This window comes from Notechis scutatus, chromosome 6 (assembly GCF_049901735.1).
Source record: "Notechis scutatus isolate UNSWTSFEM ecotype Mainland chromosome 6, rNotScu1.2, whole genome shotgun sequence".
NCBI classification, from domain to species: domain Eukaryota; kingdom Metazoa; phylum Chordata; class Lepidosauria; order Squamata; family Elapidae; genus Notechis; species Notechis scutatus.
The window spans coordinates 81,660,830-81,686,521 of record NC_142014.1 but is presented as its reverse complement, the minus strand read 5'-3'; the positions used below and the strand labels follow the sequence as shown (position 1 = coordinate 81,686,521).

The window sequence follows — 25,692 nt, the reverse complement described above, 5'->3', positions numbered from 1 at the left end:
ATCGTTGGGAGGGGGGGAAATACCTTAAGGAGTGACTGGGCGGGGGAGAACACGGTCAGTGATGTCGCGCATGTGCGATAAGGAAGGGGGAGGGCAGGTGGAGGGGGCAGGGCCAGCCAGGGGCAGGATTTGACAGTTCTCCAAACCATGCAGAATCGTAACAACCGGTTCTATAGAACCGGTCCGAACCAGCAGAATCCCACCCCCTGGATTTGGCCTGTGGGCCCGCCCAGGAAACAGCCAAGGACCGGCCCATGGTGCTGTTGCCAGCAAAAACAGAGCTCAGGAGGACCGCACACGTGGGAGTCCTGCGCTCCGTTTTTTGCCCTGACGGCCTCCTGTAGCCTTTTGCCAGTGAAAACGGAGCATTCCGCATGCAGGCCTCCCGAACCTCCGTTTTTGCTGGCAGAGGGCTGCAGGAGGCCATCGCGGTCAAAAATGGAGCCTCGATCAGTGACACAAAACTGCCCGTGTCCCCTGGCCACACACCCCAGCCCCTCCGAGGTCAAACACAACCCTGATGCGGTCCTCGATGAAACTGAGTTTGACACCCCTGCCTGCTCTAGATCATCCTGAGAAGCCACCTGAGATACCAGCCAAGGAAAGAGACAGGCACCAACGTAATCTCATAGTCTTGGTTTTTGTGGCATTGGCACTCAGAGGGCCACATCCCGAGAATGCAGCAGGGAGAAGGCGCCGTTCTTTCGGAAGAAGCTGTCGGTGCGGGTCTTGGCGGTGGGGGCCACGTGGGAGGCGGCCATTTTCCCTGGAAGACACAAATTGAGGGGTGAGGAGAGAAAAATAAGAGGAGGGATGTCAGAGCATTTGCAGCATGACGACTATTATGAGACAACCCAGGAGCAAAACACAGAGACTTAGACAATTAACCGTGGTTTATATACAAGACATATACAGAAATATACGTGGGTAGGCAAAATACCTGACAAGCAATCAATCTTCTTAACTCTACATGGACAACTCTGCAATGGATTGCGGACACTAGGAGAGAGAAAATACCCTCTCATGGCTGCTTTATATAAACACCGCTTAAAGGGGTAAGGCCCACTCTTAGTCTTAAAAGAGCAATACCAATGCTAATTCATCTTCATTGCATCAGCCTAACATTTACTGCTTTCTGGTCAGTTCTTAAATCTCAATACCTTAACAAGGGAGCTGTGTGGCTCCTTTGAGGTGAAAGTCCTTCCCCCTAAGCGGGCCCTAGACGGGCAGGGCTAGGAGACGACCAAGAAGTGGCTCATAGCATCGTAGGCTTGGAAGGGACCTTGAAGGTCATCTAGTCCAACTCCCTGCTCAAGGCAGGAGTCCTCACACCCTCCTAGACAAATGGTCCTTTTCTTGAAAACCTCCAACGACGGGACGATACAACTCCAGGAGGCAAGCGATGGATTAATTGGAAATTAGGAAATTCCTTATTTCGAGGTTGGCTCTCTCTTGAATGAGCTTTCCACCCATTGCTTCTTGTCCTGCCCTCAAGTGCTTTAGAAAATAGGACAACCTTCTTCCCCGTGACAACCTCTTGATTATGGAAAGACAGCTGTCGAGTCACTCCTAACCCTTCTGGTTGGGCTAAACCAGGGATCTCCAAACTTGACAACTTTTAAGATTTGTGGACTTTAGCTGGCTGGGGAATTCTGGGAGTTGAAGTCCACAAGCCTTAAAAGTTGCTACACTTGGAGAGTTCCTGGGCTGAACCTACCTAGTTCCCTTACCTGTTCGTTGTATGTTTTAACCTCCAGCCCCCTGATCCTCCTCTTTTCTCTGCACTCTTTCCAAAGTCTTCAACAACTTTTTTTAGTGTGTTGGTGACCAAAACTGGATGTCATATTTCAAGTGGTATAGAGAGAGAAATGTGGTACATTGGTACTCAGCCTGCTTTGAAACACATTGAATTTTGGTACTCAACGCATTTTGATGGGGAAATTTTGCCCCACTACTACTCATTGGTTTGGTCTTCAGTGCACAAGTTAGAACTTGCTGGTGCCGGCTGCCTGATCGCAACAAACCCAATTCCTGCCACCGTTCCCCATGTTTTAGCCTCCAGCCCCTTGATCTTTGTTGCTCTTCTCTGCACTCTTTCCAGCCTCAACATCTTTTCTGTATCGTGGCGACCAAAACTGGATGCCAATATTCCAAGCGTGGCCTTACCAAGGCCTTATAAAGCAGCATTAACACTTCACGTGACCTTAATTCCATCCCTCTGTAAATGCAACCTAGAATTGTGTTGGCCTTTTTGGCTGCCGCCGCACGCAGCTGGCTCATACTTAACTAATTGTCCACTAGGACTCCAAGATCCCTCTCTCCGTTACTACTACTGATCCAGGGACCACCTAGGTTGTACCTGTGCATTTGGTTTTTCTTGCCTCAATTGGTTGTTCTTCCTTTTTTCCACCACCGAATTTCATTCGGTGAGCCACCTACCACCTATTCTACCTCCGTGCATTTGGGTTTTTTTTCCTGCCTAAATGCAGAATCTTGCTTTTTTCTCACCCCTGACCCTGCACCGTGTGGCTTCCGGGTGGATCCTCCGTCTGTCCACTTTGATCAGGGATGTCAAACTCAATTTCACTGTGGGCCGCGTCAGGATTGTGTTTGACCTCGGGGGGCGGGGGAAGAGTGGGCGACGCTGGGGTGGCCTTCTATCCAGTGGTGGTATGCTACTGGGTCAGACTGGTTCAGATGAACCAGTAGTAAAAAAAAATCCTCCAACAATCAGCTGAGAGGAGGGAAAAAGCCTCCCACGATCAGCTGAGAGGAGGGAAAAAGCCTCCCACGATCAGCTGAGAGGAGGGAAAAAGCCTCCCACGATCAGCTGAGAGGAGCGAAAAAGCCTCCCACGATCAGCTGAGGAAAAAAAGCTTCCAACAATCAGCTGAGAGGAGGGAAAAAGCCTCCCACGATCAGCTGAGGAAAAAAAATCTTCCAACGATCAGCTGAGAGGAGGGAAAAAGCCTCCAACTATCAGCTGAGAGGAGGGGAAAAAGCCTCCCACAATCAGCTGAGGAAAAAAACCTTCCAACAATCAGCTGAGAGGAGGGGAAAAGCCTCCCACAATCAGCTGAGAGGAGGGGAAAAAGCCTCCAACAATCAGCTGAGAGGAGGAAAAAAGCCTCCAACTATCAGCTGAGAGGAGGGAAAAAGCCTCCCACAATCAGCTGAGGAAAAAAACCTTCCAACAATCAGCTGAGAGGAGGAAAAAGCCTCCCACGATCAGCTGAGGAAAAAAGCTTCCAACAATCAGCTGAGAGGAGGAAAAAGCCTCCCACGATCAGCTGAGGAAAAAAAGCCTCCAACTATCAGCTGAGAGGAGCGAAAAAGCCTCCCACGATCAGCTGAGGAAAAAACCTTCCAACAATCAGCTGAGAGGAGCGAAAAGCCTCCCACGATCAGCTGAGGAAAAAAACTTCCAACAATCAGCTGAGAGGAGGAAAAAAGCCTCCCACGATCAGCTGAGGAAAAAAGCCTCCAACTATCAGCTGAGAGGAGCGAAAAAGCCTCCCACGATCAGCTGAGGAAAAAAACCTTCCAACAATCAGCTGAGAGGAGGAAAAAGCCTCCCACGATCAGCTGAGGAAAAAAGCTTCCAACAATCAGCTGAGAGGAGGAAAAAAGCCTCCCACGATCAGCTGAGGAAAAAAAGCTTCAACGATCAGCTGAGAGGAGGAAAAAAGCCTCCCACGATCAGCTGAGGAAAAAACCTTCCAACAATCAGCTGAGAGGAGCGAAAAAGCCTCCCACGATCAGCTGAGGAAAAAAGCTTCCAACGATCAGCTGAGAGGAGCGAAAAAAGCCTCCCACGATCAGCTGAGGAAAAAACCTTCCAACTATCAGCTGAGAGGAGCGAAAAAGCCTCCCACGATCAGCTGAGGAAAAAAAGCTTCCAACGATCAGCTGAGAGGAGGGAAAAAAGGCCTCTGACAATCAGCTGAGAGGAAAAAGAAAAGCACAGATCAGCCCTCCCATGCACACCCCCCCGCTTTTCTCCTTTATCCTCTCAGCTGGTGTGGGGAAAGATGCGCACCGGTGTTAGGCAAAGCACGCCCAAGCCACGCCCACCAAACCGGTGGTAAAACAATTTGAATCCCACCACTGGTCCTGTCCGTGAAAACAGGCTCCAGAGCTCCGTTTTCAGCCGTGATGGCCTCCAGCAACCCTCTGCCAGCTAGAACAGAGCTCGGGAAGGCCACAAGTGGCCCTCCTGTGCTCCATTTTGGCTGGCAAGAGGCACCGCAGACCAGCCCTTCACTGTTTCCAGGATGGCCCTGTGGGCTAGATCCGGCCCCCGGGACCTTGAGTTTGACACCCCTGACTTAAGATGCATCCCCGTACCCCTCCTGCCCAACCACTCACCCATCTGCCAGCCGTAGGTGAAGTTGGTGGTGATGGGGAAAGTGTATTTTTCCTCCGGCGGGACGAGGAGGCGCAGCTTCAAGTAGCGGTAACGTCCCTCGTCCTCGTGGGAGATACCCTGGTAGAGAAGGTTGCGCACTTCGCGGGGAGCCGGCTTCATCTCCATCTCCAGGAGGGCCTTGTCCAGCCCCGTCAGGTCCCGTTGCCGAGCTAGCGGCTGGACTGCCTTGGGCGGGGGAGGAGGGAGGGGCGGAGGGGGAGAGCTGGGTTTGACTGGGAGTGGGGGGCGGACAGAGGGCAGGCGGAGGGTGGTGTCCTCTGCTTTCTTGCGGCGTTCCCGTAAGCCCTCCTGCTTGGCTTTGACCAGGGCCCCATACTTCTGGTGCCAGGCGAAACGGAGCATGATCTCCTTCCCATATTCTTCCTTCCAGAAGTTCTGCTGAAGGGTGTCCATGTTGAGTGAACGCGCCATGGCTGAGCGGGACAAGAGCGTGGCCCTGCCCGGCTACCCACGAGACTTCTCTGACCGGGACCACAGACGTCGGCTTCCCTTCCTAAACCCTCTTCTCGTAGCGGCATAGAGACAATCCGCCAGTTGGTCTTCCTTTCGGTTGTTAAGGGTGGAGCTGGATGTTCTTGTGGGTCTCCAGGGGTGGCCATCAAATTTGGTGAGCTGCTACTTCACAGCTGCTGTCACAGCCTCTTGTGAGGTCACCTCTTCCCCCTCCAGGAGTGAGACAAAAGAGGCAAGCCACCCTGAGAACATCAACCACTGGTCTTTCGAATTGGCTCAGGATGTTTTCCATTCTTGGTAGTCAACCCAACCCAACCCAACCCAACGTCTGGAATGATATATAAGGCTTCCTGCTTGAGCAGGGAGGTGGATTAGAAGGTCTCCAAGCTCCCTCCCAACCCCATTATTCTATTCCTAAACCAGGTGTCACCAAACCTGGCAATCGTAAGACTTGTGGACTTCCAACCCCCAGAAGTCCTCAGCCAGGAATCTCCAAACTTGTCAATCTTAAGAAAGAGGGAAAGAGAGGGGGAAGGGGAGAGAGAAAAAAGAGGTGAGGGGATGGGAGGGAGGAAAGAAGGAAGGAAGGAAGGAAGGAGGGAAGAAAGGAAGAAAGGAAAGAAAGAAAGAAAGAAAGAAAGAAAGGAAGGAAGGAAGGAAGGAAGGAAGGAAGGAAGGAAGGAAGGAAGGAAAGAAAGAAAGAAAGAAAGAAAGAAAGAAAGAAAGAAAGAAAGAAAGAAAGAAAGAAAGAAAGAAAGAAAGAAAGAAAGAAAGAAAGAAAGAAAGAAAGAAAGAAAGAAAGAATCACCTTTGGTGGACAATCCCAGAAAGAATAAACGGCAGAAGGATGGTCACAGTTGGGCAAGAATTCCTCAGTCAGGAATCTCCAAACTTGTTAAGAGAGAGGGTGGGAAAGGGAGAGAGACTTCTAAACAAAAACTAGAATTCTCATGACTCTTAGCATTAGTAGAGAGAGAGAGAAAAAAAGGAAGGAAGGAAGGAAGGAAGGAAGGATAATATGCTATGAGAAAGAAGGAAGGGAGGGAAGATAATATGCTATGAGAAGGAAGGAAGGAAGGAAGGATAATATGCTATGGGAAGGAAGGAAGGAAGGAAGGAAGGAAGGAAGGAAGGAAGGAAGGAAGGAAGGAAGTGAGGGGAGGGAGGAAGGAAGGATAATATGCTATGGGAAGGAAGGGAAGGAAGGAAGGAAGGAAGGAAGGAAGGAAGGAAGGAAGGAAGGAAGGATAATATGCTATGAGAAAGAAGGGAGGGAGGGAAGATAAGAAGGAAGGAAGGGAGGAAGGAAGGAAGGAAGGATAATATGCTATGGGAAGGAAGGAAGGAAGGAAGGAAGGAAGGACTTCTAAACAAAAACTAGAATTCTCACTCTTAGCATTAGTGGAGAGAGACAAAAAAAAGAAGGAAAGGAAAGAAGGAAGGGAAGGAAGGAAGGAAGGAAAGACTTCTAAACAAAAACTAGAATTCTCATGCCTACTTTCTTAGCATTAGAAGAAAAAGAGGGAAGGGAAAGGGAAAGAAGATAAATAAGAAAAGAAAGAAAAGAAAAAGAAAGAAAGAAACCCTTTACCTACATCCCTCTGAATGACCCAGGCAGCTGATGAATTGAACGAATGAAGAAAACGGCCTGGATGCTTTCCCGCCTGAGCTGCTTTTGTCCTTTAAGATCACCGTGAACCACAAGAAGCAAACCATCATCCCCACGGAAGGAAACTCTTCGATGTGGCCCTTTCTTGCACCAGAAGCGACTCGCAAGGCACGTGCCAAGGATTGGCCTGGTCAACTTCCCCGTGGGGGAGAGAGAGAGATGGCAAGGAAAGGAGTGACACCCCTCCCTCCTCCAAGCCGGGGCTGAAAATATCTCACCGAGCCAGAAACAGTACGTCTGAATCGCCTCCCACCTCGCCCAGGTTAAGCATTCCAACAGACCGAAATCAAACAGAGATTAGTTTTATTATCTCCTTCCCTCCAGTGGGGTTTTGGTTTGAACAGACGAGGCTGCTTCCCAGACACCAGAAATTGCAATCGCCCTTAGATAATCACTTTGTAGGCAGGATGGGGGAGAAAAGGGGCTCAGGGTCTCCCAGTTTGGGGGGGGGTGTCTAGACCCCAAATATTCCCCCCACCCCCCACCCCCAGATGGGCTGTGGGAAGCCAGTAGGCCAGGATTTCTCCATTTGGCCACTTTTAAGACTTGTGGACTTCAACTCCCAGAATCCCCCAGTTGGCCTTGTTTAGAACCCTGCTGTCTAGGGAATTCTGGGAGTTGAAGTCCCCGCCTCTTAAAGTGGCTAACCCTGAGTGGGTTTGTGGACCTTCAACCGTGGCCATTTGAAGACGTAGGGACCAACTCCCAGAATTCCCTAGCCCGCCGTGCTTAGAACCCTGCTGCCTGAGGAATTCTGGGAGTTGAAGTCCCCGCCTCTTAAAGTGGCTAAGCTTGTAAAAATCCTGAGTGGGTTTGTGGACCTTCAACCTTGGCGTATTTGAAGCCGTAGGGACCAACTCCCAGAATTCCCCCAGCCAGCCCGTGCTTAGAACCCTGCTGCCTGAGGAATTCTGGGAGTTGAGGTCCACACACATCTTCAAAGCAGGCAAGCATCAGGCTAAAGAAGACTCCAAATGGTTCATCGGAGGAGAACAACCGTCCTAGCCAACCAACGGTCAAGGGGGACATCTGGGCCATCGGAAGCAGAATGAAGGAAGGCCAAAAAATGAGGGAAATTTTTCCTTTGGGTTGTAATTCCTCAGGGAGGGAGATTATTTGGCTATTGCACTGTAGACAGACAGACAAATCAGCTTCTGGCAGGCATCAAGCCAGGATATCCCATCTTAATGTCAAACCCATTTTGGGGGGGTTCCATCTTCATGGAAAGGGTTCAAATAGCAGGAAAGAGGAGGACAGGGAGAAGCAGCAGGGGACTTGGGCCAAAATATCTCTAGATCTGCAGTGAGGACCATAACTGGTCATGAAGAACCAGGATCAAAGCAGGAAGATGGAAAGGCAACCAGGCCGACTGTGACCCCCCCAGAGACGATGGGGAACCCAGACTGGGCCCTGTGGAGAAGATGAGGGCCTTCTCCAAAAAGGAGTCCCAGATGAAGGGGAAGTGGGCACCAAGCCACCAGCATTGAGGTCTACAGGTCTTCAAGTGGTGGAGAAACACTGAATTGTGGAACTTCACTCTCAACTTAGACCTGTGGACTTCAACTCCCAGAATTCCCCATCCAGCCACGCTTAGAACCACGGTTCTTCCGGGTTCCCGACTCCCGTGAGGTCAACAGGGGTGGGGTGAAGAGCAGCCTTGGGACGCTCACAAAGACCAAAGGAGACGACGTCTCCAGGGAAGACACGTTCCTCCTCCACACGACGAGGAGCAGGAGGTTGAGGGACCACAAGGCGATGCTTGGAGAGGAACGGGTCAAGAAGCTCGGACTACAAGCCCAGGGAGGAAGTTGGGGAGGGGAGGGGTGGGGGAGTCTCCTGGCCGGACCTATCGCAAGTCTTCGGCGGTGAACATGCCCCTGGCACGGCGAGGATGGAGTCCTTGGAGGCGTCGTAAGGGTGCTCCTTGGAGGGGATCTCCAGCACGGCCGGCAGGGACTTGTTGTGGGCGTCAATGACGTGGCGGATCATCTCCGCGATGAACTGGTTGATGAGGACGATGCCGATGTCCTCGCGGGCCAGGAAGCTCCTGCGGGGAGGAGAGGACGCGAGGGGTCAGCTCCATCTGCTACTACAGGGGTTCCCCCTACTATGGTGGTTCCTACAGGGCATCCACCAGCTCTTTGGGGCTCCACCTGCTACTACTAGGGCAACTACTGGACTCCCTCTACTACTGGAGCTATGTCTATTACTGGGGTTCCATCTACTACTGGGACTCCACCAGCTCCTTAGGGCTCCACCTGCTACTACAGGGTCTTTCTCTCCCTCTGCTATTAGCGCTACTGTTGGGACTCCCTTTACTGGGGCTACTCCATCAGCTCCTTGGGGCTCTCCCTGCTACTACTGAGACTCTCTTTACTACTGGGTCTACTACTGGGGATCCATCTACTACTGGGTCTACTACTGGGGATCCATCTACTACTGGGTCTACTACTGGGACTCCCTTTACTACTGGGGCTACTACTGGGGCTCCCCCTACTACTGCAGCTCCTACTGCAGTTCCATCTATTACTGGAGCTACCATTGGGACTCCCTTTACTGGGGCTACTCCATCAGCTCCTTGGGGCTCTCCCTGCTACTACTGAGACTCTCTTTACTACTGGGTCTACTACTGGGGATCCATCTACTACTGGGGATCCATCTACTACTGGGGCTACTACTGGGGATCCATCTACTACCGGGGCTACTACTGGGATCCATCTACTACTGGGTCTACTACTGGGAATCCATCTACTACTGGGTCTACTACTGGGGATCCATCTACTACTGGGTCTACTACTGGGGATCCATCTACTACCGGGGCTACTACTGAGATTCCCTTTACTACTGGGGCTACTACTGGGGACCCATCTACTACTGGGTCTACTACTGGGGATCCATCTACTACTGGGGCTACTACTGGGAATCCATCTACTACTGGGGCTACTACTGGGGATCCATCTACTACTGGGTCTACTACTGGGAATCCATCTACTACTGGGTCTACTACTGGGGATCCATCTACTACTGGGTCTACTACTGGGGATCCATCTACTACTGGGGCTACTACTGAGATTCCCTTTACTACTGGGGCTACTACTGAGACTCCCTCCATTACTGGAGTTACTACTGGGTCTCCATCTACTACTGGGTCTACTACTGGGGATCCATCTCTACTGGGGCTACTACTGAGACTCCCTCCACTACTGGAGTTACTACTGGGTCTCCGTCTACTACTGGGGCTCCCTTTACCACTGGGGATCCATCTACTACTGGGGCTACTACTGGGGCTCCATTAGCTCCTTGGGGCTGCACCTCCTACAACTGTACATACTCTGGACATACCACCTGTCTAGAGTATGGAAATAAATAGTAATAATTGAAAAGATTGCAAATGAACCAAAGGCAGACTTTCTCTATGGAAAGCCGATGCCATCAAAATTATTCTGGGAAGCAACTTCCGAGTCCACACAATTTCTGGTGGAAGAAGGTTCTACCCTCCAGTTCAGTGTTTCTCAACCCCACAGCCACTTTAAGATGGGCGGACTTCAACTCCCAGGATTCCCCAGCCAGATGTGCTGGCTGGGGTATCCTGGGAGTTGTAGTCCGCCCATCTTAAAGTGACAGGCATTGAGAAAAAAAACGGATGCAATTGTTTCTGTACTTGTAGCCGAATCAAGGAGCCACCAAGTTCATCCGAAGACCCAAGTTTTCCGTGGAAAACTACTCACCGGGCTGGGTCCAAGATCGAATCCTGCCCCCCTTTTTGAGTCTTCTCCTCCTCCCTCAAGGTCACCAGTGACAGTGGGCAGATCCTTGCCAAGGATACCAAGACCGGCAAAGAGCAGCCAAAGCCAGACTTTGCAAAGTCGGGGTTGTTGTTTGTGGGCAAACATTGGCCCAATTCCCACCCCTTCTCAAGTTGGCAAGAGGCGAATGAATACAGGATCTTTTCGGTCACATGATCAGCTTGGAAACCCAACAGGGAGGAAATTTAAAGTGGGGGAGGTTATTTCTGCATAGAATCCCTCTCGGATTAAAAGCATTTAGACATGCAGAATAAGAGTTGGAAGGGACCTTGGAGGTCATCTAGCCCAACCCCCTGCTCAAACGAGAGACCCTGTGCTATTTCAGATAGGTGGCTGCACAACCTCAATCCATTCTTTCTTCCCAATTCCTTCCCCCTCCCCAATTTAGTCCCTTCTCTTTTCCCCATTAAAATAACCCCCATTAAATGTAATTGCTCCCCCTTACACACACCTGGAATGGTTTAGCCTTTTTTTTTAGACACCCCCGCCGAAGAGGTGGTCTCTTCCGCCCTGTCCGCTTTACATTGGCTTGGTTTCATCCCAACTTCCCCCCATGACAGACAATGGTCGCTTCCCAAATGCAGCGCCCCCCATTTTCCAACAGTAATGGTCTTTCCCTTGCTGTTTCCCGGGCAACCGCCTCCCGGCTCTTCCCTCTCCTTCGCCACCCTCCTCCCTCCCTCCCTCCTTACCGAAAGGCTTCCTCGATCTCGGCCAGCGCCGTTTCTTTCTCCACCACCAGGAAGTTCGGGCGCCGGTGCTTGTCCAGCTCGCCCACGCCGCCCAGCAGAAACCCGGTCACCGTGTCTTCGTCGCCCAGCACGGCGATCAGCTTCCCGCGGCCGGCCATGATCGCTCCAAGGACGGCGAAACAGCAAGCAAAAAAAAAATCAGCTGTTTCGCCGCGCAGGCGCCGTAGCGAGCTTATAACGCGCCGAGATGCGCATGCGCAGTGATCAAACGGCCGCCTTCCTGCTTCAGCGCATGCGTTGTTCAAAGGAAGCCTCCTCGGTAATCAACTGAAGTATAGAGATATGAAAAGAAGGGGCAATGCGTCCTTGTATCGACGCATGCGTTGTTGGAAAGCACCCATGAATCCATCGGAAGTATAGAGATAGGAAAGTGAAGATGCATGTGTGGACGTGGACATACGGGTTCCGCGTATGCCTTTTTCTTCTCCCCATTATCTTGCAAGGATTGGAACAGAAGAAGGAGAAGAGGAGGAGGAGGAGGAGGAAGAAGGGAGGGAGGAGGAGGAAAGGAAGGAGCAGGAGCAGAGGAGGAGGGGAAGGGGATGTGCATAAGCGCACCAACATGCCTACCGTCCCTGTCCTAGTGTTCCCTTTTATTCGTATCCATTTCACATATTAATAATAATGTTTATCCTCATAATTGTTACCTAATAGATACTCGACAAATAAATAAATAAAAATGAATAAATGAGGAGGAGGAGCAGGAAGAAGAAAAGAAGAGGAAGAAGAGGAGGAGGAAACAGAAGAGGAGGGAAGGGAAGGAGGAGCAGGAGGAAAGGAGGAGAAGGAAAGGAAGAGGAGGCGGAAGAGGAGGAAGAAAGGGGAGGAGGCGGAGGAAAGGAAGAGGAAGAAAATTATTGTTGTTGATGATGCTGGTGGTTTTCTTGCAGATGTTGCATGACCCAACTCGATAACATCAGCAGTGCTGGAAGGGAGGGGGATTTGTGGGATGGTTGTGATGATGAGGAAGAGGAGGAGGTAGTGGTGAAGGACCTTGAGATCCTGGATGATCTCTGAGCTCAGTACTTTTCTTGCAGACGTTTCATGACCCAACTAGGTAACATCATCCGTGCTAAAGAGGAATGTGTTTTGCTAAAGAGGAGGCGGCGGCGGCCCTGGTGCTCTCTTGAGTTTGGTTATTTTTCCTGCAGACGTTTCATGACCCAACTAGGTAACAACATCAGTGATAAATACCAACCCACCCACAATGGTTGGAAAAGGAGGGGGTGGGGAATTGGGTGAGGTCTTTATTTTCCTCCCCCTCCTTCCCAAAAAAAGAAAACCAACAAACAGTAAAGCAAAAACCACGACGGTGATTTTTTTAAAAGCAAGTAAACTTTATTGCGGAGGGGCAGGTCGGTTGGGTGCAAGGTCGCTGCTCGGACTTGGCCACAGCTACTAGTGGGAACGCCATCCCAGCCCCAGTGAACACACACAACCTCAAAACACTTTTAAAAGAGAGAGAGAGAGAGAGAGAGAGAGAAGGCCCCTCCACTGCCCACCTGGGCCAAGATCTGTGTTCCCCTTTTCCCTGCATTTTTAATATATATATATTTCTCCTTCCTCCTTTTCTTAAGAAAACAAAAAAAAATCTTTGGCATGAGCTACCCCGCTTTACAGTGAAACACAGCCAGGTGAACAACCCAGGAAAGAGAGTTGTTCTCTACTTTGGATTTGATTCTTGGAAGTTGTGTTTTGGGATCTCCTCTCCCAAGTGCCTTTTTAAAGCAGCCACCTCCTTCCCCCCCCCTCCTCCCTCGGATCCAGCAGCGGCTGTGAGGGAAAAGAGGAGGCCACTTTAAAAAGTTTCGAGCCCTTTGCTTGTGTTTTCAGGCCAGCAAGTCCTGGATTCAAATCTGAAGCCCAGGCCACAAGTGTAACGGGACACACTACGCCCCCTCAAAAAAAAAAAGGCTGCGGACTGCGTTGTGTGTTCTCCTCACGGACCCACAGTCACACTTATTTTTCCCTCTTCACTCAACAGCCCTTGGTTACTCCTTGAGGGAGGGAGAGGGCACACTTGCGCCCTCCCCCCCTCAAATTTGGCAGGAGTTTGGGAGCCGCTCCTCCTTTGCTTCTTCTTACTACGTCACTCCTCCATCCCTACTACGACTTCCCTTCCTCTCCCTCTTCCCAGACCAGCCTCGCTGCCCCCTGCACCCTCCCCGGCTCAAAGGGCCCCCCATCCCATCCCCGCCCCACTCTCCTCCCCCTTCTCCCCTCTTCCCCCCTCACTCCCCCATCCCACTCCCCCCGATGCGCCTGGAGAAATCCTCAAAACGCCAATGTCCAACTCAACGAACCAAGCGAATGTCCGGCGGTCGCGTCTCATCCCCTCGTCCCCGCCTTGGTCACAGGTGGGCAGGTCGAGGGTATGACAGTTCTGGGCAAGGGGGAGGGCAAGGGGGAGGCAGGGGAGGGAGGGCTCCGTCCCCCTCCTAGGGCACGCTGACTTGGTAGGGGCTTCCGGGCACGCCCTCGTCCCCCCACTTCACGATGAGGATGTAGTCGCCCTTCTCTTTGACGGTGTAAGTGACGCTGTAGACCCGGTTGCCCACGTGCTTGACGTAGACCTCGTCGCAGGGGGTCTTGGGCCCGTGGACGCCCACCATCAACATGTTGGTGCCTGCGGGGAGAATGGCAGAGTCAGAGAGGCGCCTCAGAGATCTTCTAGTCCACCCACCCCGCACCCCCATGCCAGAGGCCTGCAACCTTAAACACTCAATTTGGACACGTTCCAGGGGTGGGATTCAAATGTCTTAACAACCGGTTCTGTGAGCGTGGCCTAAATTTGTGGGTGTGGCTTAGTGGTCATGTGACTGGCTGGCCGTGGCTTGTATGTAATTATTATAAATATTTATGTAAATATTGATTTTTGTTTTATTAAAAAAAAAAGCATTTTTTACCCAAAATCAGGCAAAGCAGGCAGGCAGATTGAGTTTTCTCACAGAATCAAAAATTCACTCAGAGATCTATCTATCTGCAACTGGCTACCTGAGTCTGTCACGTAAAATTTGCTTGCAAGCAAACGCACAAAATTAACTCACAACACACCATGTATGTAAATATTTAATTTTTTATTTCAAAAAAAAAAAAAAAAAGAACAGCTTTTACCCAAATCAGGCAAAGCAGGCAGGCAGATTGAGTTGCTCACAGAATCACAGATTCATTCAGAGATCTACCTTTCTGCAATCTGCTGCCCGAGTCTGCACTGAAAAATAGAAGCTTCAGTCCTAAGGAAGGTTCAGCTCTGCTTTTAGATTAGCTAGAAAGCAAGAAACCCAACGATTTCCTGCTTTCTAGCTAATCTAAATCTCACGGCAGAACAGCTGATGGTCGGGGGGCGGGCGGGGGGGAAATAGCAACTTGCCAAACGCAGGCAAGTTGGATGGCGCGTATGCCAGGTAAGGAGTGGACAGAGAGGAGCGGGGCCAACCAGTGGCGCGATTTGCCGATTCTCCGAACTGGGCAGAATCGTAACAACCGGTTCTATAGAACCGGTCTGACAAGGTAGAATCCCACCCCTGCCTGTTTCCCACAGAAAAGAAAACACCGGGAGCCACAAAACCTGGGTGGACGTGGCCAAGTCGACATCACTCCCACCCAGTCACATGATCCACCCACCAGGTTTTGTGGCTCCCAGTGTTTTCTGTGGGAAATGGGTCTCTCTCTCTCTCATTCTGTCTCTTTTTCCCTCTCTCTCTCTTTCCCTCCGTCTCTTTCTTTCCTTCTCTCTCTCATTCTCTATTTCCCTCCCTCCCCCTCTCTCTCATTCTCTCTTTCCCCCTCTCTCTCTTTCCCTCCCTCTCTCTTTCCCTCCCTCTCTTTCTTTCCTTCTCTCTCTCATTCTCTCTCTCTCTATTTCCCTCCCCCCTCTCTCATTCTCTTTTCCCCTCTCTCCATTTCCCTCCCTCTCTCTTTCCCTCCCTCTCTTTCTTTCCTTCTCTCTCTCATTCTCTCTCTATTTCCCTCCCTCCCTCTCTCTCTCATTCTCTTTCCCCCTCTCTCTTTCCCTCCCTCTCTTTCTTTCATTCTCTCTCTCATTCTCTCTCTATTTCCCTCCCTCCCTCTCTCTCTCATTCTCTCTTTCCCCCTCTCTATTTCCCTTTCTCTCTCTTTCCCTCCCTCTCTTTCTTTCCTTCTCTCTCTCATTCTCTCTCTCTATTTCCCTCCCTCCCTCTCTCTCTCATTCTCTCTTTCCCCCTCTCTATTTCCCTCCCTCTCTCTTTCCCTTTCTCTTTCCCTGCCCCCCTCTCTCTCATTCTCTCTCTCTCTTTCCCTTCCTCCCTCTCTCTCTCTTCTCTCTCCCTCCCTCCCTCCCTCTCTCTCATTTCTTTTTTGTGTGTTTTACCTTCTCAGGCCAGGTGAGGAGTGATTGGGAGGGGCAAAGGATGGGGCCAGCCAGTGGTGGGATCACCCAACTGGGAGCCACCGCAGAGGGCCCAAAGAGCCGCATGCGGCTCCAGAGCCGTGAGTTGCCGACCCCCACCCCATGCTCAGGTAGGAAGCCCTGTGCCATTCCAGACAAATTGGCCCTCCGACATAGTCACTTTCAGGTTCTCGACTTACGGCCGTTCGTTTAGTGACCATTTAAGGCGACAACGGCACTGGGAAAAATGGTTTATGACCGTTTTTCACAGCTACAACCTTTGCACAGTTACGACCCCCCCCCCAAAAAAAGTCCAATTTGGAGGGGGGGGCTCACCCGCCAAAAAATCAGACGTTTGGCCTCTGACTCAGACTTATGATGGTTGCACCGTCATAAGTCTGAGTCACACACGATCCCCCTTTGGCGACCTTCTGACAAGCCAAGTCAATGGAGAAGCCCAATTCCCTTTATGACCGGGTCGCTCGCTTATCCACCGCCGTGAATTCACTTAACAACGGAGGCAGGGGAGGTCGCGAAACGGGGGCAAAACTTGCTCAGCCAATGAGCAACGTAATTAATGTTGGGCTCAATTGTGGCCATTACGTCGAGGACGATCTGTGCTGATGACGGCAGCACCACATATGCTCCCCGAACCGATGGCGTGTTAGAAAACTACTTGAAAAAGTGGTTTTGGGAGCCGGGTCCGAAGTTCTGAAGACAACCAAGATCCCGCCACCTCTTTGGAGCCAGCCCCCTTTGCCCCTCCCAGCCTGCCTGGCACCAGGATCAGAGTTGGGTATTCAGCCAGTTTGGACCAGTTCTGGAGAACCGGTAGCGGAAGCTTTGAGTCGTTCGGAGAACCGGCCAATCCCACCTCCGACTGGCCCCGCCAACCCCATCTCTTCTCTGCCTCCCATTGAGTCCCAGCTGATCGGCTGGGTCTCCTTTGGTTGCCCTGCACAGGAGAACGGAGCTGGAAAGCAGGTTAGAGGGGTGGGGAGGGAAGGGGATTTTGCAGTATCCTTCCCCTGCCATGCCCACTAAGCCACGCCCACAGAATGCTACGCCCACCAAGCCACGCCCACAGCTGATTGGCTGGGCCTTCTTTGGTTGCCCTGCAACAGGAGAACGGAGCTGGAAAGCAGGTTAGTGGGGTGAGGAGCAAAGGGGGATTTTGCAGTCTCCTTCCCCTGCCACGCCCACCAAGCCACGCCCACAGAATGCTACGCCCACCAAGCCACGCCCACAGCTGATTGGCTGGGCCTTCTTGGGTTGCCCTGCCCAGGAGAACGGAGCTGGAAAGCAGGTTAGTGGGGTGAGGAGCAAAGGGGATTTTGCAGTATCCTTCCCCTGCCACGCCTACCAAGCCACGCTCACAGAATGCTACGCCCACCAAGCCACGCCCACAGCTGATTGATTGGGCCTTCTTGGGTTGCCCTGCACAGGAGAAGCGGAGCTGGAAAGCAGGTTAGAAGGGTGGGGAGGAAGAGGGATTGCAGTATCCTTCCCCTGCCACGCCCACCAAGCCACGCCCACAGAATGCTACGCCCACCAAGCCACGCCCACAGCCGATCAGCTGGGCCTTCTTTGGTTGCCCTGCAACAGGAGAACGGAGCTGGAAAGCAGGTTAGTGGGGTGAGGAGCAAAGGGGATTTTGCAGTCTCCTTCCCCTGCCACGCCCACCAAGCCACACCCACAGAACCAGGAGTAAAAAAATTTGAACCCCACCACTGGCCGGGATACCCACCTGCCTTGCTGCAGTCCACGGTGAAGGTGTTCTTCTGGCCCACGAAGGCCTTGCTTAAGCCAGGCCCTCGGGCGACCACCTTGCTGGCATCCGAGGAGAACTTGGGCAGGGCACTGTAGCTGCCACCCACCGAGGAGGTGGCCTTGGTGACCGTTCTCCACCAGCACCGTGGACGTCTCGTGGAGGCTGTGGCCACCGGACAAGCGGGGGACCTGGGGGGGCAGAGAAAAAAAAGGGGGGGAACCATCACCCAGGGCCATCTTCACAGGTGGAGAGACCACAGGTGAGTTGTGCATCTGCCCTTGGGTGGCAGCTCAAGACTTAGATTGAGAATCAAGGGGATTTCTTCAATATCATCCCATGATTATTCTGAAACAGTTTTGTGTTTGCATTTGTCCGCATAACCCCCAAATATTTCACCTTTTTCTCGATCCTAAAATCAGGCTTAGATTAAGTCTTAGATTAAGAATCAAGGGAGTCTTTTTAATATCATTCAGAAAGAAATTATTATTCAGAAACAGTTTTGTGTTTGCATTTGTCAGCATAACCCCCAAAGATGTTACCTTTTTCTTAACCCTAAAACCAGACTTCGATTAAGAATCAAGGGGAACTTTTTAATATCCTTCAAAAAGAGGCAAATGATTATTTCTGAAACCGTTTTCTCGACCGTAAGAACTAGACTTTTTAGTCAATAAAATCACAATCCTGACAGGACAGGTTCTTAATCAACATTGTTGATTTCCTGTTTGTTTATTGGAAAACCTGGGGGCGGGGGGGTGTCTTGCAGGAATGTACCCAGATCATCAGTAAACAGCAACCTTGTGAGGTAGGTAAGGTTGAGAGAGAGAGTGAGGGACTGGCCCGAAGTCACCCAGTGGCTTTCATGCTTAAGGTGGAACTAGAATTCCCACATCTCCTGGCGACTGACCCAAAGTCACCTAGTCGGCTTTCATGCCTAAGGTGGGACTAGAGCTCACTTTCTCCTGGTGGTTGACCTAAAACCACCCAGCTGGTTTTCAGGCTTAAGGTGGGACTAGAACTCACCGTCTCCTGGTCATTGGCCCAAAGTCACCCAGGTGCCTTTCATACCTAAGGCAGAACTAGAACTTCCAGTCACCTGGTGATTAGACCAAAGTCACCCAGCCGGCTTTCATGACGAAGGCGGAACTAGAACTCACCATCTCCTGGTGATTGATCCAAAGTCACCTAGCTGGCTTTCATGCCTAAGGCAGAACTAGAACTCCCAGTCCTCTGGTGATTAACCTAAAGTCATCCTTTCAGGCCTTAGGCAGAACTGGAACTCACATTCTCCAGGTTTCTAGCCTAGAGTCCCAACTACTAGACCAAAATGGCCGTCAAACATATTCAAGTAATTTATCAGAGGCTCACCCTGGCCGTGTCCAAGACCAGACATGCAAAGGAATATTCCTCTGGGCATGGACTGAATATCTTGCCCCCCACCCTCCAGAACTGAGACGAGGGTCATGGGAATGTCATCCGAGAGGGGTCGGTGTTCTCCCCCCTGAAAGGGCCCTGAAACCCCAGCCGGGAGATTTCTGTCAGGATTCCGTCAGTTGCCCTCATTAAATTGTGAGTCTCGAGCCAAACTTCAAAAACTTCAAAGGATTTATTAGGAGCGAACATGTCGGCATGACCTGTATGAAGCCGACTCTGAGGTACATGATTCACTGTCCCCTATGACCCTGTTTGTCCCCCACCCCAACCTTCTGGGTGTGTCATCAATCATATTCTCCCACCAAAACACCTTCATAGCTGAGAGTTAACAATCACGTTCTCCAGTGAGGGATTTCCCCGGGGAAGAAATTCCAGTCGCTTAGTGACAATCTTTGCAAGGTAAGAATGGAATGCACTTTCGGTTTTAAACTCCCGCACTGCTCCATCAAATCTGTCTCCTCTCCTCACCCCTCCCTGTTAACGGCAACTCTAAAACAGAAACGTTTTCCGAGTTGATGACTCCGCTCACCCGTGACTTTGGCTTTGAAGGGGCTGCCGACGATGTGCTGGGGACCCCCATACTTGATGGAAATGAGGTAGCTTCCAGGCGCCATGGGCATGTAAGTGACCTTGTGGCCCTCGGGACACTCCTGGCAGTCCATCTGCACCTTGGAGGGCCCGTCGATGGTGACCGAGAGGGCCCCCGAGCCGGCGTTTCGGGTCTTCACAAGGAACTCGGAGGAGACTCCTGCCAGGAAGAAAAAAAAGGGGGGAGAAGGTTGGGGGTTAGCCAGGGCTGTGTCTCTGTTGGCGGCGGGACTGGCACGATGCCCGGGTCTCTTGCAGAAAAACCCCTGGGTGGCATTGCCTCTTTATGTGCCCAAGGAGGCCCTTTGACAAGCAGCGGAAGAACCTGTTGTATGCTCTGGGGGTGGGGAGGGTCACACAATGGACTTTTAGGGGAGAATTCGGGGTGTTGGTGCCAAGCCCTGGTCGCTGAAAGCAAGCAAGCCCCTTGGAAGGCGCAGCAGGATTTCACCAGGCACGCCAACAATTCAGATATCCCTCGACTTATGAACCATTCCTTTAGCGACGGCTCAATTGAAAAAAATAAAACACTGAAAAAGAAAATTTATGACCACTGACTTACGACTGTGACAGCAAAATCAAAAGTTCAGGCGGTTGGGAACTGGCTTGTTTTTTACAAGGGATGCAGCAATGCGGAAGGAGGGAGAGAAGAAGAAGGAGGAGAAGGAGGAAGGAAGGAAAAAGAAAGGAGGGGGGAGGAGAATGGAAGGAAGGAAGGAAGGAAGGAAGGAAGGAAGGAAGGAAGGAAGGAAGGAAGGAAGGAAGGAAGGAAGGAAGGAGGGGAGGGGAGGAAGAAGGAAAAAGGAAGAAGGAGAGGGAGGAGGGAGAGAAGGGGAGGGAGGGAGGGAAAGGGAGAGAAAAAGGAGGGGAGGGAGGGAAGAAGGAAGAGGAAGGGAGGAAGGAAAGGGAGGGGAGGAAAGAAGGAAAAAGGGGAAGAAGGAGAGGAAAGGGAGAGAAAAAGGAGGGGTGGAGGAAGGGAGAGAGGGAGGGAGAGAAAAGGGAGAGGGCAGGAAGGAAGGAAAAAAAGAGGAAAGAAGGAGGGGATGGGGAAGGAGAAAGGAAGGAGGAAGGAAGGGAAAGAGAAGATAGGAGGAAGGGACGGGGGGGAAAGAAGGAAAAAGGAGAGGGAAGGAGAGTGGATGGGAGGAGAGGGAGGGAGGAAAGAAAGAAAAAGGGGAGGGGAGGGAGAAAGGAAGGGAAAGAGGAAAGGGAAAAAAGAGAGGAGTAGGGGAGGGAGGGTGGGAGGAAGGAATTTAGGGAGAGAGAGGTGGGGCAGGAGGGAGGGAAAAGAGAGAAGGAGGGAAGAGAAAGGGAACTTGGAGAGGTCCTGGCATTCAATGCTCCACCTGCCTGCTCTCCCTGTTCCAGAGCCTCCCTGAAGCCCCTGCCTGTCTCCCCCCATCCCACCCCACTCACCTGGCAGGGCCTTACCTGTGGTTCCTCCCTCCAGGCCTGGGCCGAAGGCCGTGACGAGCCCAGGGTCTCCCGCTTGGCTCTGCTCCCCACACGGATGTTGAAGGGGCTGCCCGGCACATGCCGCCCGTTGAACCGGACGTCGATGGAGTGGACGCCGTTCTCGTGAGGGATGAAGCGGATGGCGTATTTGTCTGGAGAAGAAATCCAACAGGTCAAGCTTGGCAATGCAAGCCCCTCAGCCCGAAACCTCCCAATATCCCAAATCACTCTGAGCCCCCCACCGCAAATACTTTTTAAAGCCCCTCACCAATTTGAGGGTGGGCACCTGGCATCGCCCAGGAGCTGGGATGGACATTTGGGCGCCGTCAGGTGCCTCCAGTCCAAATCTCGCATCTCTGCCACGTGCAGGGGTGGGATTCAATAATCCCACCAACCGATTCGCTACCTGGTTGCTGGGTGGGCGTGGCCATGGTGGGCGTGGCCTAGCGGAACATCCGGGAGGGCCATTTTCCGCCTTCCCCAGAGTCCGGAGGCTTCCCTCGGGCTTCTGGGAGGGTGAAAACGGCCTCCCCCAGGCTCCGGAGGGCCTCCATTAGCCGAAAACAGGCCCGTTTCCGAACTTCCAGAAGGCCCGTTTTTCCCCCTCCCAGAGCCTCTGCGTAGACCCTGAATTGAAAATGGGCCACCTAGAAACTCCTGGGAGGGGAGGGGCAGGGCGGGCGGGGCCAGCCGGTGGGTTCAAATACCGGTTCAGTGAACCAGATGCAAAATTTAACAACCGGTTCACCTAAACCGGTCCAAACCGGTAGAATCCCACCTTTCCCCCCCCCGGCCATGTGGTTTCCTTAAGTATGTTTTCCTCTGGCAGCTGGCCTACCTTGCAGGGTGAGCATAAAAATGAAGCGTGCTGCGAAACAGTCCCTCCCCCCCCCCAAATGATCCAAATTATGTGTTAGATACGTTGATGGCAGCACGATTCATTCACGCACAAAAACGGAAGGACATTTTTAATTCCCACAGTGGACAAACGGCTGCCAAACTTGGTGGGAGTTAGCAGAGATTGCTTTAATAAAAGAGTGGGGGGGGGGGGGAACACAATTCCTTTTATTTCCATTGGAAAAGCCTATTTGGAAACCACTTCTGGACTTTTGTGCTTGAGGTGGGCGTGAAAAAATGAAATTTCGCGCGTTGCCGAGTAGATGGGTTTCTTGTTCTAGAAACGGCTTGTTTATACTATTGTGCAGAAGTTAAAAAATAAATAAAGAAGAGAGATCGGATGCTATTATCTTATTTTTACTACACCAAAGAGAGTTGGAAGTCAAGGGTCTTTTCTTTCTTTTGTCCTCTTTTCCTACACTTTTCCCTTCCCTGTTTTTCCTACTATTTGCTTTTGTCTTTTTGTAGTTTGTATTCGAAGCCAAGGACGTCAAACTCCATTTCATTCAGGGCCGCATCAGGGTTGTGTTTGACCTCAGAAGGCCAGAGGTGCGGGGGATGTGGCCATGGTGGACATGACATGGGACATGTATTGGAGACACCTCTGGTGGCCAAATGCTAATGCAGGACTTCCATCAGTTCCTCCCTCCCTCTCGTTATAATCTCATTCCTCCCTCCCTTCCTTTGCTTTTTCCTTCCCTCTTCATTCTTTCTCCTTCCTTCGTCCTTCCTTCCTTCCTTCCTTCCTTTTCTTCTTTTTCCTTCCCCTTCATTCTCCTTTCTCCTTCCTTCCTTTGCTTTTTCCTTCCCTCTTCATTCTTTCTCCTTCCTTCCTTCCTTTTCTTCTTTTTCCTTCCCTTCATTCTCCTTTCTTCTTCCTTCCTTTGCTTTTTCCTTTCCTCTTCATTCTCCTTTTCCTTCCTTCCTTTGCTTTTTCCTTCCCTCTTCATTCTTTCTCCTTCCTTCCTTCCTTTTCTTCTTTTTCCTTCCCCTTCATTCTCCTTTCTTCTTCCTTCCTTTGCTTTTTCCTTTCCTCTTCATTCTCCTTTCTCCTTCCTTCCTTTCCTCTTCATTCTTTCTCCTTCCTTCGTCCTTCCTTCCTTCCTTATTTCCTTTTCTTCTTTTCCCTTCCCCTCCATTCTTCTTTCTTCTTCCTTCCTTTGCTTTTTCCTTTCCTCTTCATTCTCCTTTCTCCTTTCCTTCCTTCCTTCCTTCCTTCCTTCCTTCCTTCCTTCCTTCCTTCCTTCCTTCCTTCCTTCCTTCCTTTTCTTCTTTTCCCTTCCTTCTCCTTTCTTCTTCCTTCCCCTCTTTCCCTCTTTCCCCTTCCTTGCTTTCTTCCCATCTTCCCATCTTTCTCTTTGTCTTTCCTATTTCCCTTCCTCCTTTCCTGTCCTGCATACTCAGATGGAAGAGAGGGAAACATTTCTCCTTTTGTTTTAGTTTTTAGCTTGTTTTGATAGCCCCTCTGCCAGCAATAACAGACCCTGGGGAAGGTGGGTGTGGCCCAGACCTAAGCACCCTGTGGGCCAGATCCCACGTGAGTCTGACACCCCTGTTCTAAGCTAATAAAAAAATGAAAAAAAAAGAATGTTCAAAATTATAACTGGGGTATGGATGAAGATGGCGGGAAGGGAACTCGTATTTGGACGGCCTCACTTTGCAACGATGCCGTAACACAGAGGTCTCCAATTCCCGGTCCGGTAACTGGCCAGGGGCCACAGCATGCCAGAAACCAGGCCGCGCAAATAAGCTGTCAGAATATTCATGAACTGGCAGAGACATGGGTAACAAGGTCAGCCCATGGGAGCTGAATTGGGGGCGGAAACTTAAAGAGAGACTGGGCGTGGTTTATCTGTGCTCTCAGCTCTGAAACTAAAACTACTCTGCTTCAAGCTCTGAAGCTCTGCCGCTTGTGTTTTGCCTGTAACCTTTACCAACACTGGAAGAATCTGCTATTGGTATTGTAAACTTTACTTCAAATATTATTACGTGTTGTGACTCAGAGGTTTGAACCTGCTCTGTCAGAAGACATAGGCTCGAGTGATGAGGAAGATCTGGCATTAAGGTTTGAGCCTGCTTTGTTGAGTGACATAGACGGGAGTCAGGAGGAAGAGGAGGACTTGGCTCTAAGATTTGAGCCTGCTTTGTTGGAAGTTTCGGAGTCGTCTTCCTCTCCAGAATCTTCCTCCCTGATTGTGCCTCAGGTGTCGGCAGATAATCAGGAGACCGTGCCGGAGTCATTGGCTGAAGATCAAGCTGAGAAATGCTGGTCTGATGCAAGGCAAAGACGCAGGCAGAAACGTGAAATACAACGTAAAAGGAAATGTCAAATCAGGGACTGAGAAAAGAGACTGACACGCCCCTCAGGGAATATAAGGAGGCGTGTTAGCTCTGAATCCCTGTTCGGGTCAACTTGTTTATTTGAGTTAATAGTTCGGACAAATTATTCTGTGTGGCGTTGGCCTCTGATTTATGGTTCTGCTGGTTATCAGACTTGGTAGGCAGCTTCTGGGAAAACTGCCAAAGACGGACTCAGCCAAAGGAAGTTAACTCTGTCATTCCTGTTCCTGTCTGTTTGTGTATTTTCCTTTGGAAATTTGGACTCTCACCTTGTGGCTACAGGTGAGACAGAACAATTACGTATATAAAGAAGTTAATGAATCCTGCTGAATCAGACATCTGGGTGGGCTTTTCTGGATTTGAATTTCCGCTGCAAAATCTAACCTAAGCGAAGCCCCATCCGTGGGATGGAGGTGGCATGCGAAACCACGTCCCCCTCGGTCCACGGAAAAAACCACGGAAGGGGTCCCCGGAGCTCCCAAAACGTTGCCCCCCACCCCACCCCACCCTAAGTTGGCACTCACCGCTGTCCAACTCAGAGACGTAGCATTCTTCCACCAGGCCAGAGGGCGTGTGGACTTTGGCATCGATCACGCCGCGAGCCCCGTTAAGCTGCACCGCGAACGAAGCCGGCTGGTTCACCTTCAGACCCGTTTCCTGCAGGAACACGGAACACGGCGCCGAGTCAGATCCACACAACGTCCCAAGCCCCAACCTTCCCCAGCTTCCTGCCAAGGTACAGGTAGTCCTTGATTTATGACCGTAATTAAGATCCAACATTTCTGTTGCTAAGCGAGACGTTTGTGAAGTGAATCTGCTGCCCCATTTTATGAGCTTTCTCTCCACCTCCTTTTCTCCTTCTCTTTTTCTTTCTCCTTCTCCTCGCTCTTTCCTCCACTTCTCCTTCCTCTTCTCTCCTTCTTTCCCTCCTTCTTCTCCTTCTCTCTTCCATCCCTTCTCCTTCTCCTCCCCCTCCTGTCCCTCCTTTCCACAAACCCCTTCTAGCATTGATGATGTTTCCTAGTTGGGTCATGTGATGTCTGCAAGAAAACCACCCAGCTCAAAGACCATTAAGAACACACAGCCGTCATCCTCCTCCTCCTCCACTCCGCAAACCCTGCTACCTTCTGGCACCGGCGTTACCTAATTGGGTCATGAGACGTCTGGAAGAAAACCACCAAACTCAGAGAGAACCGAAGACCCCACAGCTCTCCTCCCCCTCCCCCTCCCCTTTCTCCTTCTCTTTTTCTTTCTCTTCCCCCTTCTCCTCCTCCTCCATCACTCTTCCTCCTTCTTCCCCTTCTCCTCTAGTCCTTTCCCCCTTCTCTTCCAACCCTTCCCTTTCTCCTCCCCTTCTTCTTCCTCCTCCTCGCCACAAACCACTCTCTCTTCTAGCACTGATGAAGTTACCTAGCAGGGTCATGAAACGTCTGCAAGAAAACCACCAAGCTCAGAGAGCACCAAGGACCCCACAGTTCAGCCCTGGGCTACCACTATTCTCCTCCATCAGATACCTGGAGGCTGGTGACGGTCAGGCGCCGGGCATCGTCCGAGAGCGAGGCCACGGGGACCACAAAGGGACTGTCCGGGATGTGTTCATCGTTGAATTTGATGGAGACCTCGTAGTCGCCTAGCGGAGGAGAGAGGAAGGAGGGAAGGAGCCTCTGAGCTTTCTGGATAGCCTGATTTTGACATTATTTTTCACTTATTCTCGGCGTTGGTTTTGTCCGGC

At 51.3% G+C, this 25,692-nt stretch overlaps 3 protein-coding genes across 3 annotated transcripts in view; all 3 read right to left on the bottom strand.

The window, feature by feature from the left end:
- Positions 1–505: 505 nt before the first annotated feature.
- On the bottom strand, positions 506–6,020 carry SPMIP1 (sperm microtubule inner protein 1). Its single transcript, XM_026691456.2, has 2 exons — positions 4,369–6,020; positions 506–766 (listed from the first exon to the last, which is right to left on the bottom strand). Exons 1-2 carry the CDS (start codon positions 4,838–4,840, stop codon positions 657–659), a joined length of 582 nt encoding a protein of 193 aa, XP_026547241.1. The 5' UTR covers positions 4,841–6,020; the 3' UTR covers positions 506–656.
- Positions 6,021–6,837: 817 nt separating this feature from the next.
- ATP6V1F (ATPase H+ transporting V1 subunit F) lies at positions 6,838–11,278 on the bottom strand. The gene is given in 3 exon segments (XM_087968975.1): positions 6,838–8,441; positions 8,444–8,598; positions 11,050–11,278. Coding segments are annotated over 3 exon segments (357 nt in total). The 5' UTR covers positions 11,208–11,278; the 3' UTR covers positions 6,838–8,397.
- Positions 11,279–13,522: 2,244 nt separating this feature from the next.
- Positions 13,523–25,692, bottom strand: part of FLNC (filamin C) — a 115,122-nt gene continuing 102,952 nt past the window's right edge. The window contains 8 exon segments of the mRNA XM_087968995.1: positions 13,523–13,735; positions 17,226–17,344; positions 17,391–17,433; positions 19,207–19,428; positions 20,700–20,765; positions 20,768–20,875; positions 24,485–24,617; positions 25,475–25,590. Coding sequence (XP_087825121.1) covers positions 13,548–13,735; positions 17,226–17,344; positions 17,391–17,433; positions 19,207–19,428; positions 20,700–20,765; positions 20,768–20,875; positions 24,485–24,617; positions 25,475–25,590 — 995 coding nt within the window. The 3' untranslated portion in view covers positions 13,523–13,547.

What these genes read in the sequence shown, in the direction of transcription:
- SPMIP1 (XM_026691456.2), bottom strand. Translation starts at nt 4,840, where the DNA reads ATGGCGCGTTCACTCAACATGGACACCCTTCAGCAGAACTTCTGGAAG. An exon ending in CACCTACGGCTGGCAGATGG is followed by an intron (nt 767 to 4,368) that starts GTGAGTGGTTGG and finishes TGTGTCTTCCAG; the next exon opens with GGAAAATGGCCGCCTCCCAC.